At 33.9% G+C, this 19,616-nt stretch overlaps 1 protein-coding gene across 1 annotated transcript in view; it reads left to right on the top strand.

Moving 5' to 3' along the window:
* The window catches only part of LOC133199868 (unconventional myosin-Va-like), a 56,740-nt gene extending 41,143 nt beyond the window's left edge, over positions 1-15,597 (top strand). Inside the window, exons 34-45 of the mRNA XM_061335687.1 lie at positions 4,193-4,313; positions 8,036-8,113; positions 8,732-8,825; positions 9,244-9,396; positions 10,226-10,377; positions 10,634-10,723; positions 10,917-11,067; positions 11,466-11,599; positions 11,791-11,862; positions 12,011-12,096; positions 13,230-13,401; positions 13,601-15,597. Of these exons, the coding sequence (XP_061191671.1) occupies positions 4,193-4,313; positions 8,036-8,113; positions 8,732-8,825; positions 9,244-9,396; positions 10,226-10,377; positions 10,634-10,723; positions 10,917-11,067; positions 11,466-11,599; positions 11,791-11,862; positions 12,011-12,096; positions 13,230-13,401; positions 13,601-13,840 (1,543 nt within the window). The 3' untranslated portion in view covers positions 13,841-15,597. The remainder of the gene's footprint in view (positions 1-4,192; positions 4,314-8,035; positions 8,114-8,731; positions 8,826-9,243; positions 9,397-10,225; positions 10,378-10,633; positions 10,724-10,916; positions 11,068-11,465; positions 11,600-11,790; positions 11,863-12,010; positions 12,097-13,229; positions 13,402-13,600) is intronic.
* The last annotated feature ends 4,019 nt before the right edge of the window (positions 15,598-19,616 follow it).

Consider the following 19,616-nt stretch of genomic DNA (forward strand, 5'->3'; position numbering starts at 1 on the left):
ATTCCGTGTTGATTATAACGCGAGGGGATTACCATTGTCATCAGGTGCTGGATTAACTCTGATGTAAATATGGATTTAAAGAGGACGTCATATTTACCGATACCTCAGGATAAATGATAATCACCACAAAAAAATACAGGCTTAGGAAGACTTTCTTCACAAGAATTACTCATTTGTGGGAAATTAATATGAAGGGGGGGTTTTCTACTTGATAATCCATGTGCTAAGCTGTGATCAACATAAGAATAGTGATTTATACATCACAGAGAAATGAGAACTGATAAAATTAATATTCAACATAACATGTATACTGCAGTATGATCATTTCATTAAGTAGAATTTTGATGTCAGTGCACTTTTTTAAAGCTTGATCAGAAATTTAGTTTCCAGAGAGAAATTATAAAGAAAAGAAAGAAAAGCCAAAACTGATCATTAAGTTTAGACTTTAAGGTGCTCCATCACAATAACCTACTGAGGGATACACATTTATTTGAACATTACCTGATACATGGTTTCTACCTGTGACCCTGTGAGAATGTTGAAGTAAGATAAAATTCAAACAGGTCCATATACAGATAAAAGAAAAGAGTTTATTTGTCAGAAACATCCCCATTTGTACTACAACCTCCTAATTATGGACTAACACCTCCCCATTGGGGGTGTGTAGTTATTCAGATAAGGGGCCTACGAGGAAAGACCAAATGTGTAAAATATCTTGTGAGGAAGATAAGAGTTTACTAGTCAAAAAACATCCTCATTTGTAAGACAAAGGCATTTTTGAATGGAGTTTTAAAAAAAAACAACAACTGGATTTCAAGTTCTCTTCAAATATAGAGAGATTTTCCTGTGATTTAGTGTTACTTGTGGACTACTTTCAGCATCATTGATATTTCTTTTATTTGTTATTAGTGTGTCTTCCTTTTCTTTTCATTTTTTTTAATAGATTTTCAGATCGTGTTTGTTTTGTGGATTATTTTGATGTTAACATGATGAATACTAAGTTTTTCTTGCAATTAATTTTTTCTACTACTAAAGGTAAAATTTTTCAGAATTAATCAGCTGGAAAGATATGCTCTTTACAAATAAATTGTTAATGTTCCCCTGAAGGCCAGGCTACAATGATACCTCCCTAGATATGTTTGTTGTAATTCAAAAATCAAGTGTTAATTCAAAAACATATATTTCTTATGTTTATTAAACAGATATTTCTTAGATTTGTTTTTAAAACAAATTTCCTGTTTATTTGAGCTATTAAATAACAAAGATTTCCTTAAAATTGAAATTTCTGACAATAATGCATTTTGGGGTTTCAATGATTGAACATGGTAAACAAAATAAATGAATTGTTAATTTTTGTTTCCCAATGTTTTTCATAATGAAATTTTCAAAATCTTAGAATTATTTAAGGAATTAAAATAAATTCTCCTAGCTGATGAACTTGTTTAAAAAAAATAATTGAAATATGAAAGTTATCTTTTTAAGACAAAAAAGGGCCCTTTCCTAATTTTCTGCCATTTGTATCTAACATGACCTTGATCTCAATCCTGTCAAAGTACATAAAAATGCTTTAAAATCAAAAGATGTGAAACATGACTACTTCATTCATTATTTGGAAGTTTGGGAGAACATTTATTGTTATCGATAAGGAAACAGCCATGTAATCCGAGAAGTAAATGGCTGTAAATCTTATTTTTATGTTTTACGCAGTCATTACAGTTTTTGTATGGTTTGGTATTGCTAAGAACTAAGCGAAACTTAAATGTTTCAGATTATATTTTAAACATGTTAAATTTTAAATTTTGATCTTTCTTTGATGTTTTTGTTTTCTAAAGTCAAAAATCAATTTCTTTTTTTTCCAGCTCAGTAGAAAGACATGAGTGGATAAATACTCAAAATGGAGGAGAGTTATTCCCCTTTGACTGTAGAAAATGACAGCATAATATCGCACAGTCAGAACGGTTCAGGAAACTCAGGACCAGTGTCCAATGTCAGGAACACCATGGGAGGCAAGGAATCGAAAGATGAGAAAGGTGGAAAATTTACTGAGGACAAAGTCCGAGGTCAATCTTCCTCAGACCACATTAAAGACAAAGAATCAAGCATAGAGAAAAAGGCAGGGAACAGAGACTGTGGTGTTTTTGTTTTAAATATCAAAGAAGAGATAGGAAAGTCTGCCTGTGGTACAAGAGAAGAGGAAATGTGGTCTAATGGTAATAAAGATGATGGTGATTTTACCAAGGCCAGACCCCAGGATCATCATAACTTAACCCTCTCTCTGGGAGATGACTTTAAGGGGAATGATAAAAAACTTAACTCTAGAGAAGAAAACTCGCCCGACACAAAGAGTGACCATGCTGTCATTGAAAACATTCACAACAGAGATGAAAATTTTACAGACTCTAAGATAAATGTTCAGGAGGATTTTGAATCTCATGGTAAAAGTAGTCCGTGTAATTTTAATAGTTTTAGTGATCCATTAGGTGACTACACAGACAATTTACAAAAACAGGGACAGTGCAATAATTGTCAGAACAAGGATCAAATCCATAAATGGTGTTCATGTTCAAAACAAGCTGATGTGTTCAAAGACAATAACAATCATACAGATGGTAATTCTCCCTGTGGGACTTGTTCACAAGAACTGGGACCTTTAGAGTCACTTCAAACTAAAGGTCTGGATTCTGATTCTATAGCTCAAACTTGTCAACACCAAAGTTGTTCAGCATGTGTGCACAATCAACAGAGCAATGCAAAAACTCATGAACCTTACGAAGGTTCAGCTAGACATGAACCAGTAGGTGGTTCACAAACATGTTCACAGTGCAGTGAGAGCAGTGGTGTGATGACATCAGTGTTTGATGCTTTATTCTGTGAGAAGTGTTATAAAGAGTTTGAGTTGAATGTCTCTGTGGCTTGTTCAGTAGAAAATAACTGTTCTGAAAAAACTGGTTCTCATGAAATCCCAGAGGAAACTGGTTCCTGGCAGAGGATGGAAGCTGAAGATAGCCATTTGATAGACAGATCCTATCCAGTTCAGGAGTATGATTTAGGAAATTATCAAGATTTAGGAAACAATAACATTTGTGAAGACAGTGAGTGTGGGTATATGGAAATTGTTGATCCGCATGAAAGTAATCAGAAAAAAGAGTTTGAACAGGAAAGGGAAACACAGTCCATTGAAGATGACCCTAAATACAGAGAAGTGGAAAAAAGCCTACATGGGATTGATATACATGTGGAAGACTTTCCTGGAGGTGGAGAATTGGTGGATGAGATCTTTGACAATGTGGATGTGTTTGATGATACAGTAGAAGCCAGCACCGTGATCCAGACATCTGATTGCGTCCAGTGGGAGGGGAACTTTATGTGTACATGTGAGGAATGTCTGAAAGGGCTCCGGATTGAGCGAATCGTGACTGCGGATAAATCCACCATGTGTCCGGATGATCCACCTTATGTACTGATGTGTGAGATCTGTGAGGAGTAAGTAGTGATGTAGAAACAAAGAGAGAGAGAGAGTGATAATTAACCCCAGGTAATACTGATAGACCTGGGGGTCAGTTAATGTACGTGAGAGTCAGCTTGGTGTATGTGTGTGTTAATGACTAATGCTGATGTGAGGGTACCCCCTTCAATGTGGATAGGTGTGGGAGTCAGTAAGGTTGATGTGTGTGATTGTCAGTTTGGTTGATGTGTGAGTCAGTAACTAACTATGGTTGATGTGTGAGTCAGTAACTACCTATGGTTGATGTATGTGATAGTGATGTTTATGCCTGTATAAGAGAAGGGTCTTTTATGTAGTAAGTGTCCTGCATTTCTGGATTATTTCTGTCCTATCAATGTAAGTACTGAGCATTCTTTTTGGAGAAAAAAAAGAATATACGAGGAAAGCAACAATATAACAAGTCTTTTGTAAGCAAAAAGGTTTGTAACTTTGGCCATAAGCCACATTGTCTTTGAAGTCACATTGTCTTTGATATAATAAGACTTCAGTTTAACACACAATATCTTTTTCATGGTAAAATTGGACTTTTTTCTGCACGCTTAAATTCCAGAAGTGTGTTAGAATGTTATTCAGTTCTTGTAAATGTTGCTCTGTAGTTGAAAATTCAATTAAAGCTTGTATAACTTTTCTAAAAATAGGAAGATGAGAATTCCTTTGCTAAAAAATGGATTTTATATCAATGACCAGGTTACTGGAGAACCAGCTACAAAAAACAGAGAAGGACACGAAGAAGAAAGAGGAGAAACTGAAACGGGAGATAAAGGAACTAAAACAGGAAAATGAGGCAGCGCAGAAAATCATCAGCCAGGTAATACACGATACATGATACACCATGATACATAATAATACAGGTTATACATAATAAAACGGGAAATAAAGGAACTGAAGCAGAAGAATGAGGCAGCACAGAAAATCATCAACCAGGTAATACACGATACACCACGATACATAACCATACATAATAATACATAATAAAACGGGAGATATAGGAACTGAAGCAGAAAAAGGAGGCAGCACAGAAAATCATCAACCAGGTAATACACGATACACCATGATACATAACCATACATAATAATATAGGTTATACACAATAAAACGGGAGATAAAAGAAATGAAGCAGGAGAACTAGGCAGTGCAGAAAATCATCAACCAGGTAACACGATGCACAATACACCACGATACATAATATTACAGGTTATACATAATAAAACAAGAAATAAAGGAATAAAACAAGAGAACAAGGTGGCACAGAAAATAATTAACCAGGTAACACCAAAATATACAAAGTTATCAAGTCAGGTAAGATACATTATACACAACCATATACAGAGATAATAAGTCAGGTAATACAATATACACCATACTCCACCATATGCAGAAATATCATCCATCAGTTAAGATGATATATGATACAATGTGATACAGAAATATCATCAGTCAGGTAATATGTTATATGGTAAAGTTTTACAGAGATATCATCAGGTAATGCAATACATGATACACCATGATACACACAAGTAAAACTTGGGGAGCTTTATGTAGAAAATGTTTAAAGAAAGATAGCAGCTAAATTACTGCCACTTGTTACACATAACCACCAACCAATCAAAAGCTTTCTTCCATAGCCTTCTCACAATCTACACAGATTTTCCAATCAGAAAACTAAACCCTACATAAGTTATCCAATCAGAACTGAACCAATCAAAGTCTTCATTTTGTAACCTTCACAGGCTAGCCAATCAAAAAACCAAATTATATCCAGTAGGTTATACAACCAACCAATCAAAAATCTTTTATCATTGTCAGTAGATCTCACCATTCCCCTTATAACCTACAAAGTTTATCCAATCAAAAAATCATAACTTACAAAGTTTATCCAATCAGATGTCCAGATATCTGTCATGGTCTTTGTACTGTCTAAAGAAATGTTTTCAAAATGTTTGATTTTCTCATATGCCCCATCCCCTTAATTACTTAACATACAGTGAGTATAGTGAAAGGTTTATATAATAGAATAGATTAGTTCATCTATATAGATTTTTTTCTTGAAATGATTCATTTTATTTTTTTTTCTTGAAGTGATTTATTTTATTTATGGTGACAGTTGGTTTTTGTATATCATTCTTTTTTTATCTTTTAAATTAGAAAACATTTTTTTATGTTTGTAGATTTGAATGTTATTTTTTTTTTGTCTGTGATCAATGATTTTATTGTTTTGTTTCACAGTTCAACAGCATCACCCGCGTATGTACTGATGTAGAGTTGACATGTACTCAGTGTTACTATTTATAACTCAGAGTTACTATATATAGCACTGTTTATACTGACTGCATTGTGTTTCTATTATACTGACAATCAGGGGGAGGATCTCATAATTTCTGTATGTAAAATCTCCCAGCTGAAGTATTTTGTTGAAGCACAAGGGGTGTTTTTTTAGGAAATGCTACAAAAATTCACACACTGTGAATATACTGGGGTCATTTGAGATCAAATATTTGATATTTTGGAGGTTGACTGAAAAATACACACTTTACATATGAAGCTAATAATTTTTTGTTAGGGATGAACAAAAAAATTCACACATTGCAGCAGCATTGTAATAAAAAAATTAAGCACTGTTAGTATGGCAGTCAGGATTTAATATGGGTTAATTGCTGTCCCGGTACAATAAAGTTTTAAAAAATACACACACAGTCTTTTGTTAGGGATGGACAAAAAAATCACACATTGCAGCAGCATAGTGAGCTAAGAATTGAGCACTAATATTGGTTAATTGCTGCTCTGGTACACTAGGGTTAATTAAAATACACACAAAGTCTTCAAAGAAGGTCCGTTTCATTTGTGAGGGTTTTCTTTTTTTTTTTTCGATTTAATGGGGGAGGGGATTTGAATCCTCAGGAAGGGGGTTGGGCAGGCTCTGCTGTAAGAGAAACAGAGGTTTGAACACTCCACCGTGAAGTCATTACTGTCTGTTAAGGAATTGACATTTGAATTAGGATATTAAGCTTTTGATTCCGATATGGAACTTAAGTATGAGAATATCAACTTAAAAAGAGTCTTCCAGAAATGTCAACAGGAAATGTAGCCATGTGTAAAATACATATACATCATATATATTAGGGGAGGGAACTTAACCAGAAAAAAGGATAAGGAAATGTTGTACAGATTTAAATCTTGAGCTGAAAAGAAATTAATTTTTTGAGTTGATCTTTTTTACTGTGTGACAATGCTTGCACTGAAATCCTTCACACCTGGGACCAGGATTCTGCCACAGTCACCCCTCTTCTTAATTAAAAATCTCAGACTTTTAGTACTCTGCTCTTTAGTAATTAATTTGCTTTTATGTCACCTAGAAGATTCTTAGAGAGCTTTTCTGTACCCCTTGGCTTATATTTTTCCCCCTAGGGTTTTTTGAAAAGTTTATAAAAACTCTCTTGACCAAACTTGTACAAAGAGTGCATCTAATATCTTAGACGTAAATAGTAAACTATCCCTCTACAAGTGCTGAATACAGCATTAAAGGTCATCTCAACATGACCCTTAACCTTTTATATATGACTTGACCTTGACCTCAGTGAAGCAATGGATGACAGTATTTGTTTATATTTTGTTCTGCATGCATTTATATTTTGGTATTTATTTTACTCAATAACACAGTTATACCAGCATATAACCAAGACTGAGTAGATGATATATAACTATGGTATAACACACTCTGTAGGGGCTGAGAGTGATGTTAGCTTGCACCAAGCTGTTTATATTGATGTGTGTGTGTGTGTGTATATGTATGTGTGTGTGTGTGATACGAGTGAGTTTGTGCCTGTGCATACATATGTAAGAGATTTCCTTTTTGGGAGAGATTTTCTTTTATTTTGAATTAAAAACATCAGCATGATGCAGATTGAAGTTTACAAACTGTCAGAACCCATGAATTATAACAAATACCCCTTATGTCCAACTGCATTAATAATTTTAATGGAAATCCCTCTTTAACCCATTTCCTTTAAGTACTCTGAATTTTTGACCCCACATTACCTGTATGTATGACATGTGGCATGGTAACTGATTTTCTAGGTTTAATATTCAATTTGCAGATTTACTATTTTTGGTATTTTAAGTATATCTTAATTACTAATGTTAATGTTGGGATCATTTTCTTGTACACTCAGACTTTTATTTACTTAAAGTTAACATAGTTTAAGTTACTCAACAGAATATTTACGTCAATCTGTCTAATCGGTATATAATACTATATATTAATATTTGTTGCGTCTAGTATTATAAAGAACTATAAATTTTAACATGATAAATTATAGAGAGTTATTTTAATTTTTTTTAAGCATTGGAAATTTGATAAAATTTGATTTTCTGTGACAGGATACTGCTTGGCATGGTTAAGTTAGAAGATTGATTTTGTAATTTTGAAATGATGAATTTAAGAAATGGCATTCTTGAATGATTTATAATTGTTTGTGTACAATTTCTGCTCCCTGAGTTATAAATAATGACTACTCCCTTTGTGTTTTGTAGAATCTTCAGTTAGGTCCCGAGGCCAAGATTGAAGCCACGATGCAACATGAGATTACTCGACTCACATCCGAAAACCTGGTGAGTATCGCTCAACATGAAATTACTCGAGTCACATCCAAAAACCCTGGTGAGTATTGCTCAACATGAGATTACTCAACTCACATCCAAAAACCTGGTGAGTATTGATCAACATGAAATTTATACTCAACTCACATCTGAAAACCTGGTGAGTATTGCTCAACATGAGATAACTCAACTCACATCTGAAAACCTGGTGAGTATTGCTCAACATGAGATAACTCAACTCACATCTGAAAACCTGGTGAGTATTGCTCAACATGAAATTTATACTCAACTCACATCTGAAAACCTGGTGAGTATTGCTCAACATGAGATAACTCACATCCAGAAACCTTATGAGTATTGCTCAACATGAGATTACTCAACTCACATCTGAAAACCTGATGAGTATCACACTCCATCATTTAAGACACCACAATTATTGAACCTTTTGTTGAAATGCATTGAATTATGGCAGAAGATACACCACATGAGGAAGTTGAATTGAATTTTTATTGAATAAATATATTTACTACAATTAACCCCCAAAACACATGGAATCACTTTAATACATGAAAAGAAATATGATGTAATATAAAAATGGAAGTAGTTTTTTCACTGAGTTTTGTTTTTTAGGACTTGAGAGAGAAGGCTGACAAGCAGGCAGACCAGATCCGTAAAATGAAAAAAATGCTGAAGGTGTATGCCAAAAAACTCAAAGACGGGGACGGTAAGTTTTAGATTCAATTGGGGGGAGGATGTAAGCCAAGAAGCTCAAGGATGGGGCCATTAAGTTAAAAGAGAATGTGGAGGGGGGTGGTTAAATAAAGTTTTTACATACAAATAAAAATCAACAGTTGGAAAGAGGTGAAACCAAATACCTGAGTAATGGGCAAGGACTGTAGAGGGAGAGGTGTACATTAGAGTATTTGCTATGTTGTATGAAAAGTGGCTGGGTTGGGGGGGGGGGGGGAGTGTGTGTGGGAGGGGGGAGGGGTTGATATCACCAGATAAAGAGACAGATTCATTATTAAAAAAAACTTAACAGAAGATGTTCAAAGTAGGTAAATATACATTATGTCTAGTGGATGAGATCTTAGAACAGAAGATGATCTAAGTAAATAAATATATATTATGTCTAATAACAGTGGCAGAGATTGAAGCCGAACTGGAGAAAGACGACAAACAGAAGAAGGCAGAGGACAATGTGGCGACAGTTAAACACCTGGACAGGACGTATATGGGAATGTTAGAGTATAAAAAGGAGGATGAGGGACGACTCGTCAAGTGTCTCATCATGGGTATGTGTCATCTCAATTATCATCTAAATTATCATCTACTTAATAAATATACACAGATTAAGTGTCTTGTCAAGGATGCATGTCATCTAAATTATCATCTACTTAATAAATATAAACAGATTAAGTGTCTTGTCAAGGATGCATGTCATCTAAATTATCATCTACTTAATAAATATACACAGATTAAGTGTCTTGTCAAGGATGCATGTCATCTAAATTATCATCTACTTAATAAATATACATAGATTAAGTGTCTTGTCAAGGATGCATGTCATCTAAATTATCATCTAAAAGATCATCTACTTAATTAAGGACATACGCAACGTACCTTACCCACTGATAATTTTCCAAGATATTCTTAATTTAAGATTAAAGTGCCATGAGATGTTCGTAGACAAAAAATATGCATGCATTACCAGGGGTTTTGAAAAGATATCAATTGATGAAAATTCTTGTATAATTCAAAGAAAAATATACAAAAATTTCTAAGCATATATTCTAGATGTTTTGTTTATCCAAACTTGTTTTAGAAGAAGTGTACAACAGCATATATAGACATTAAAATGTAGCAAACAGTTCCTTTAAGTATTGGAACTCTTCAACTCCAAGGAAAAAGACAATAAAGTTCAAACTATGTTGCGTATGTCCTTAAACTTGTGCATGGGAATGCTATTGCATTATCACTCTATATCATGATCATACTTAATTACTTTCATGTTGTTGTGGCTGAACTTCAAATTTCTTATTTAATATCTCTTTTAAAGTATTTTTTTCAAAATAATTAGATCTGTAGAAAAACAGTTTGTAATGTAGACTCTTTCTTCTTCAGATTTGAAGCCCAAGGTAGCTCAGGGTCTGTTACCGGGTCTGCCGGCGTACATCCTGTTTATGTGTGTACGACACACGGATTATATCAACGACGACGAGAAAGTCCGCACTCTCCTGACAAACACAATCAACGGCATCAAAAAGTGTGTCAAGGTGAGTCAAACATTAAAAATTGTGTCAAGATTAGTCAGTCATCAAAAAGTGTGTCAAGGTCAGTCAGTTGTCAGAAAGTGTTTCAAGGCTTGGTGGTGTTTGGATGATTTACTTTCAATGTAAACAGCAACAAGCATGCTGTTCTTATTGATGTGGTATTTTATTAAAAATGATAAACAAGTTCTTCTGTTGTTTGGAGCAAGATTTCAAATAAGTCTTTTAAAAGTTTTATGTTTATCTTAATATGTTTTTATAGAAACACAACAAAGAGTTGGAGAGAGTGATACTCTGGTTGGCGAACACGTGTCGACTTCTACACACCCTTAAACAGTACAGCGGCGAAAAGGTAAGATTGATATAGATTGATACTAAAGGGTAAGATTCCCTTTACTGTTTCAATATGAAGCAAATACCAGTATACAGCTGGTCTCATAGCATTATATATCTCTTTTAGGTTTGGTCAAGTTATTAAAAATTTACTCTTTTTTCACTGGGTACATTACATTCACTTGCAACTGATTATGAAATTTATGTTTCAGACATTCCAGTCAGAGAATACAACGAGACAGAACGAGCACTGTCTACGTAACTTTGATCTATCGGAGTATAGGCAGGTGTTTAGTGACCTCGCCGTGTGGATCTTCCAGACGATGATAAAATACATGGAGGAGGTCATCCAGCCCATGGTCGGTAAGATATCTGTCTGTCTGTCTGTCTGTCTAACTGTCTGTCTGTCTGTAACTGCCTGATAAAATACATGGAGGAAGTCATCCAGCCCATGGTCGGTAAGTTGTCTGTGTCCAGTTGTCCCAATGACTCTCTGTGTATGTCTGTCTGTCTAGTTGTCTGACATTGTTTGTGTCTGTCTAACTGTATGATAAAATACATGGAGAAGATCATTCATCTCAGGGTCAGTAAGTTGTCTATGTAATTGTCCATCTCTCCAGATATATCTCTTTGATTTTTCTGAATGTGTATAAGTATTTTTCTCCCTGAAGTAAAACTTGTATATAAAGATTTTCACCTTTTTGGCAGAAACTGTCATGGACATAAATAGTAATATCTGATGGAGTTGTCTTCCCTTGTAGTGCCGGCGGTGCTGGAGCATGAGGCTATCGCGGGTCTGACGGCTAGTAAACCCTCAGGAATGAGGGGGCGCAGCAGCAGTACCGCTCAGGACGAGGACGTACGAGAACTGTCTCTTGACACACTCATGAAATCTGTAAGTCACTAACAAAAACTGGACCAATCAGAGTGCCTCAAACTTTCTGATTATATAATAGATGTTAAATATTTAAAAATTAGTTATTGTAGCATAGACTTATTGTTGAGTTAAAGTTTGATGTCAAGTTTGTCTACACATTCTATCTTAGCATGTGGTTTTAACTAACATGTTCTTGTGTTCGTTCACAGTTGAACAAATACAACCAAGTTCTGTCTCAGCATGCAGTGGATCCTGAATTAGTCAAACAGGTGTTCAGACAGGTATGTCCAATCAAACTCATAAGTTTTTCTTTTGTTTTCTAGGGGTGGGGTTGGGGGTACATTTATTATGGTAAAGTCCACTGTAGTTTACAGATACTGATAATACGCTTCAGAGGGTTTTTTTCACACTTGTCTCTCTGTGTTTAAGTTGTATTACTACATCGGATCCAATGCCCTGAACAACCTTCTACTGAGAAAGGATATGTGTAACTGGTCCAAAGGCATGCAGATCAGGTAATTATAGAACAGATCAGGTAATTATAGAACAGATCAGGTAATTATAGAACAATCTTCTTATAAAGAAAGGATATGTGTAATTGGTCCAGATAAAGTGATACAATAACATGTATAAAGTAATACAGGTAAATTATTACGAGCAGTTTTGAAGGTATTTTTAGTACAATCAGGTTGTATAACTTACAGTAAATGTAAGCTAGGAAGAATAATGCTTTTTTTAGCTCACCTGAGCTGAAAGCTCAAGTGAGCTTTTCTGATCACCCATTGTCCATCGTCCGTCCGTCCGTCTGTAAACTTTTCACATTTTCAACTTCTTCTCAAGAACCACTGGGCCAATTTTAACCAAGCTTGGTACAAAGTATTCTTGGTTAAAGGGGAGTTTAAATTGTTAAAATAAAGGGCTAAGTCCCCTTACAAGGGGAGATAATCAAGAAAAGAAAAATAGGGTGGGGTCATTAAAAAATCTTCTTCTCAAGAACCACTGGGCCAAAAAAGCTGAAACTTATGTGGAAGCATCCTGGGATAGTGAAGATTCTAAATTGTTAAAATCATGACCCCCGGTGGTAGGGCGGGACCACAATAGGGAATCCAAGTTTTACATTGAAATATATAGGAAAAATCTTTAAAAATCTTCTACTCAAGAACCACTTGGCCAGAAAAGCTGAAACTTATGTGGAAGCATCCTGGTGTAGTAAAGATTCTAAATTTTACAAATCATGACCCCCAGGGGTAGTGTGGGGCCATAATAGGGAATCCACGGTTTACATTGAAATATATAGGAAAAATCTTTAAAAATCTTCTTCTCAAGAACCACTGGGTCAGAAAAGCTGAAACTTATGTGGAAGCATCCTGGGGTAGTATAGGTTCTAAAATTCAAATCATGACCTCAGGGGGATAGGGCGGGAAATCTGGTAAAGAACAGCATGGCCAAAGTTACTCAGGTGAGCGATGTAGCCCATGGGCCTCTTGTTTTTCAATTATAACAGTTTTTTTTTATTTAAAAAATAGGAATATTTCTGTTCAAAAAAATGGCAAGCAAGGTTAACCAAGATGTCTGATGTCACAAATCAAAATGATGTAAAGTAATAATGATCTACATTGGATGGAATTTATTTGTTTGCTGTTTACAGGTATAACCTGAGTCATCTCGAGCAGTGGCTCCGAGATAATAAACTGAACGAGTCCGGTGCTCAGGCCACACTTGAGCCCATCACTCAGGCATCTCAGCTCCTACAAGCTCGCAAGTCTGAAGCAGATGTAGACAGTATATGTGAGATGTGCTCAAAACTTACCACAGCCCAGGTAACTCAAATGTCAAATTAAGATTTTGTTAGAATTTGGTAAATGTTAATTCACAAAATCTCTGGTATATTAAAGCTCGTAAAATCTCAGCAATTTCTTAAGATTTTTTTTATTGAATATGCCTTTTTTTCCCTTTTTAGATTGTGAATTCCCCTTTATTCTATTTTTAGATTGTGAATACCTTTTTTCCTATTTTTAGATTGTTAAGATCCTAAACCTGTACACACCTGTGGATGAATTTGAGGAGAGAGTTCCGATCAGCTTCATCCGTAAAATCCAGGAGCGATTAAAATCGACGAAGAAGGGGGAGGACAACACCCTCCTTATTGACACTAAGTATTCGTTCCCCGTCACGTTTCCGTTCAATCCGTCAAGCATTACTCTGGACTCTATAGAGATCCCAGAGAGCTTACATCTAGACTTCTTATCACGTGTTTAATGTCTACAAGTCATAGGATCTATTTATATATCTGGTCAGATTTATTACTATTTATGTTTCTGATTGGTCAGATTTATTCTTATCGATGTTTTTGATTGGTCGCTTATTTACCCTGTACTGTGTGATAGCCAATAGTTTTTTTTTGTTATATAATTTTGTGCTTTTTTATTGGTCTGTTTATAGATTTTCACTTTCTGTGATTTACCTAGTATTCTTCTACATATCCTCTTTAATAAAAGTCAAAGTCAAAGGCCGCTTTCTCAATCTGAGTTCAAAAGGTCATGACCCTTTTGTGAATTATTGTCACTGTATACTAGGATGAAATAATTTTGTGATACTCTAAATTTTTTCCCCATTTTATGTGCTTTTTTTTTAATCTTAGCTGCTGAAATACTAAGAACATTATATCAATGTGAATCTGATTTGAAACTTCAGATCAGTATAGGGTATGCTAAGATGTATATACACAAGATAATTTATAATATATCTTTAAACAATAATGAAGCATATCTTAACAGCACAAAGTCTTAACAAAGTTACACCACAGACAGATAACTCTTACTTTTTGGTGCTTTTTCACTGTGTAATTTTTTTTCATTAATGTTTTAGTCTTGTGTTGTTTGCATTCTGTTCAAGGCATTCATGCATTATTGACCTATTTATACTAATCAGGTTTATACCGTTTTACTTTTGTGACAAATTGTGATAAAATTTTCTTCTGTGAAACTTTTGTTTATGAATGACATTGGAATTGTTTGTGTCTAAGTTAGATAACGCTGATGAGGTCATCCCTGTATTAAACAAACATCCTCAATAAGTGTGGAAATATGCTTAAATAAATGCACACATGACCATGATGACTAAACGTTAAACAAAACTGCTTCCTAATCGGTCAAAGTTAGATAACTCTCCATAAAACAGAGAACAGAATTGATTTTTTTGTTTCATGACCAAAGTTATTTAATCAAATCTCACTTAAAATTAATTTTAAATTAAATTTAGAAGCACGTATATATATGCATTTTCAGAACTATATATGAATTCATAATTTACTTACCTTGTAAAAACTAAAGGATACTTGTCCCTTGTGGACTGTAGGGAACTGTCTCTCTCACTCAATGACGTATCATTCAAATTGAAATCACGATTCTTGTTTAGTGTTACAGGATTATCCCTCCGTACTACATCATTGTATCAACCCTGTTATAATCTGTTCGAGTGTTTGTGTCTCTCCTAAGTCTGTGATGTACTGTAGACCTATATATCTGTCTAATGTCTATATTGCAGCATCGTTGACATTTGTGTGGTAATGTGTGTGTGTAATTATTTGTTTGTTTGGGATCTTGTACATGACTTTTTCTGAGACAGGCATTCCTATTATTTAATCTCCTAGCATGTAAACTGGAGGACAGATATATATATGTTTTTTACTAAACACGGTTGACTTTCCCACCGGATAATATTGGGGCTCAACTCCAAATCAAACAATAACAATAGCTGCAGAGACTTGTTAATTAATTGAACAAAGTAATGTTTAACTGCACGTTTTCATAATCTCACACTGAATTTTAGAAGGTAGAATTATGATTTAAATTTAGGTAGACTTAGCTGTAAAGATTAAAAGTAAGTGTGTTTTGGGTTATGGCAAGGCAAGTAACTCTTCACAGAGCTAATATACTACCAGAGTTATCTAACTTGTATCAGTTACACCATTAAATGTGTGTTAAATAACTTTTACTATCGGATGTTATATATATACCGGTATACATGTGTTATTTATTTGTATTGTTAAATTTGTATAGTAATTAGAATATTTTCTGTGTTTTTATACATATACATTGCAAAATTTTATGGTATGAATTGAAGAGCATATCTTAGTATGTTATAATTAAATCAATCTGTTAATACAAAGAAATATAGATCGCTGCAGACCTTGCTTTTATTTAATGAGCTAGAATTTTCTTTGGGCTGGTTGAAACAATGTAAAGGAAACAATGCACTTTATACCTCAGGTTTACAGACATGTGTTGTCTGTCTGTCTGTTTGTTTATTTCCCTGAAACTTTGAAAGATGGCCACCTTGATTTAATGTAGGGTTGTCCCTAACAATTAAAATAGCAGGAGACGTTAAAAATGTAGTAGGAGGTCTGAGGTTCCTTCCTTAACAGGGGGATGAGGGGGAATACCAGAGTAGTCAGGGGAATTATGTCATTATTGGCGGGGAAATTCCCTGGCCCCCAGGTCTTAGGAACAACTCTGTAATGTATTGTTTTTCTATCTTGAAAAGAAACACACCTTTGGATAAAGGAAAACTGGGAACTAAAATGACTGCATTCAATTTCAAAATTGCCAAAATATGAGGGGAAAAAACAAAGTTTGCATAAAGCATCTTTTTACAGCCAAAACTGTTGAGCTAAATATCATAATTCATAGACATCTGTTTGAATTAAAACTTCTTAAACAGTATGCATTTCATCACATTTGATAGCATAGTGTTTCACAATCTTTTTTCAGCAAAAACTACTTTTTTGTAATTACGGAGTGTTCTTGTATTTGGTATGACTATATTGGTGCTGTTCTTAATTTTGGGAAGTTTTATGGAACCTTGGTAATTTATTTGAAAAACTGATTTTTGGTTTAAGTTCAATCTTTTTTCGTAGAAAATCAGACATTCCACTTCAAAGATCGACATTCCAGAATTTTTATGCGAAATTAAGCAAACTAAAATATATTGTATTTTTGATTTTTTTCCCATGTGCTAATGTAAATACAAAGCTCTAAACCAAAAATTCAAATCTACTTAATTTTTTAAAGATTTTTTTTAAGTTCATAATGCTGCATTTTTTTGAAAAGTAACATTATTTCATTGCCAAATTGTGAGCTTTTCTATTTTCTTCCTTTCTTTCTTTTTTATTTTTTTTATAGATATTGTATCTATTCTCTCAGTCTAAATTTGTGTTTCAAACTGTGTATTTTTCTTTTTTATTTTGGGAGGGATAGGGGTTGAGTAAAAGAATTTTTGCATATAAATGTTGATAATACAATAAAATATGATGATAATATTACTTCCTGAAAACCAGGTGGAAGTATTTAGTGTGTAGCTGTATATGATAATAGTTGCACAGGTTTATCATAGTTTTGTGTTTTGAAAAAAATGCAATAAGTAAATTATGATAAATCTATTATTATAATAAACATGCTATTGTAATAAGTGTATTATTATAATAACAGGTTTTAATGACTTGAGTAGTGTATCTATTTATAGAATTCAGTGTGGCAAGATTAATTTTCTACAAACCACACTTTATATGTTGCAGGTGAAATGCTTTGCTACGTGGCGCAGGCCATGATACACAATCAGCAGTTTACTTAAAAAAAAAAATTAAAAATTAATAAAAAAGTTAAACATGCAAATTTTCTTGTTTTGTTTGTGAATATTGGAGAATGCAAATGGGGGTATGCAGAATATAGATGTGTAAGACTATAGGTTCAGATTAGATCACTCCTTACATTCCTGGGGCCCGTTTTACAAAATACATGTAGTAAGACCAAATTCAATTCTGTTTATAACTTTCTTAATTATATTATATTGAAAATGGTTTTAATCTTTTTAAAAGGAATGTAGTAAGATATTTTTACACTGGCAATTTTAAACAGAATCTTTAATTTTTCAAAAGTTTACATTCAACTTAAGTTTTTGGTCTTAGTCGTAAGTTCTTTTGTAAAACGGGCCCTTGGATCGTAATTGACCTCAAAGGAGCTGAGAAATACAGTATCACAAATCAAGGTTCACTGACCCTCTGATACATGTAAAAAGAGCGATAACTCATACTTCTTTTAACGACTATTATTCCATTTAAAAAATTGTGAAGTTAACAGGCCGTTTCTGTTAAATTTTGCATCGCAGGGTATATGTTGAAATTGTTTGCATTTACATTATAATGTAGATTTCTTGTGGAAAATCCATATCTTGTATGATTAACAGAGGGGTGGTGGACCTAAATCTACTTGGCTATTTTGGAATACAAGTGGTGTGATGTATACCGGTTTTTGTAAATTGAAGCGACTTTAGTCAGACTATTCAAATGGGTAGAAAAGGGGTACAAACACAATCTTCGCTTCTGTAACAAAGAAATGGCCAGGAAAGGAAAACTGAATTTAAATGTTGTTTTCGTATAAAAACAAATATATACTGTATTTCACCTCTCCAAAATTTCTTTTAAACATTACTAAATAACATTGACAACATAAGTTGACCTTTAACATGACCTTGAGTCAACGTCATGAAACACCTCAAACACAAACTCAATCTAGATAAAAGAAGATGGGCGTGTTTGGCGTGTGATCTGCAGGAATAAAGCGTACGAAACATTTATAGTTTAAATGTCTACGATCTGGTCGGCTGACCACAGCTGGACATATTCTACAAAGTTACGCACATGGGAAAATGTTACATTTACCTTGAAATACTTTGTCAAATTAATATATCAGTCCACTTATCTTAATGATTACTACATGTAAAACTTAGTAACGCTTGACATAAATAATAAACACCTATAGCGTATAGTTAAATGCGATTACATGTATATAACTAAGTATCAGTAGGTTGGAAGAATTGCTTTCGCTTTCGGTGCAACAGAACCAGAATGTATCTATTTAAAAATAAATCAGTATATAAAATTAAACAGACAAATGAACTGATTGTTTGTACTAAAAAAAAAATATTAACGCTCCATGCGAGGATCGAACCAAAAATATTTCTTTTACATTGCACTGTACGGGTAACGCATACTACTGAGCTATCACCACTACACACACTTTATGGTTTTTAAAGCGACAATGAAGCACCGCATTTACACATCAGAATTTTTTGGAAAAAGTTCATTTTTTATCGTCTCTGGGTCTTCTCTCCTTTTTTACAAATGTTTGTTAGTTTCTTTGCATTAAAATGCATACAAATAACGTTTCAAAATCATGGAGATCGAGATGACCAAGAGGTAGCAAATTTTTAGAAAAACGTGTTTGAAAATGTAACATTTTGTATCAAATGACTCATCTAGCCAATTTTCAAATTCTTTTTTAGCAAATCAAAATAAAATATCGGGAAAATATTTCCCTTTCCTATTTCACAGGAACCCGATACATCAAAAGAATGCTAAAATTTCATGTAACAGGTCAATGAATTTTTCACTTTTCAAGTGCGCCCAGATTCCTGCCGAATGCCAATCAAAAGCGCCCTCGTTCTTTGAATTAGGCCTATGTTATGAGTACTCAAATTTGATTTTTATTCCAATACCATAGTTCAAAAATTTTTCTAGATATAACAAACTTCCCATCTTCCCTCAGCCTCGATGTTGACGAATTTCATGATACCCTTAAGGAACCTATAAACACTGCTCACTGAAGAGTTCTAATTCCATTGCAGTTTTATATGCAGTTAGAGTGATCTGCTCTTTGATGTAATATAGAATAAACGGAAATCTTAAGGTCAAGATTTAGTAAATGAAAAGAGCCTACAGATTTCTCAAACTTGAGAAATAAATTCCTTTTATGATGCTTTATAACTATAGCTCGGTCAAATAAGGTGTATCGGGGCATAATTTGCAAGAAAACAAGACGAAAAACCATCTTGTAAACTGTCATTTTCAATGAAAAATTAAGAAAGCCAGTCACGAATATGGGAGTTTTTTTCCACATCAGACGAAGGAAATGTATTCAGATTGCCTACAGTCTCTCAGAAAACGGTAATTTGTATGTTCTTAGCCTATTCTTTAAAA

This window comes from Saccostrea echinata, unplaced genomic scaffold (genome assembly GCF_033153115.1).
Source record: "Saccostrea echinata isolate AGI-Se365-2 ecotype Australia unplaced genomic scaffold, CSIRO_AGI_Sech_v1 ptg000036l, whole genome shotgun sequence".
NCBI classification, from domain to species: domain Eukaryota; kingdom Metazoa; phylum Mollusca; class Bivalvia; order Ostreida; family Ostreidae; genus Saccostrea; species Saccostrea echinata.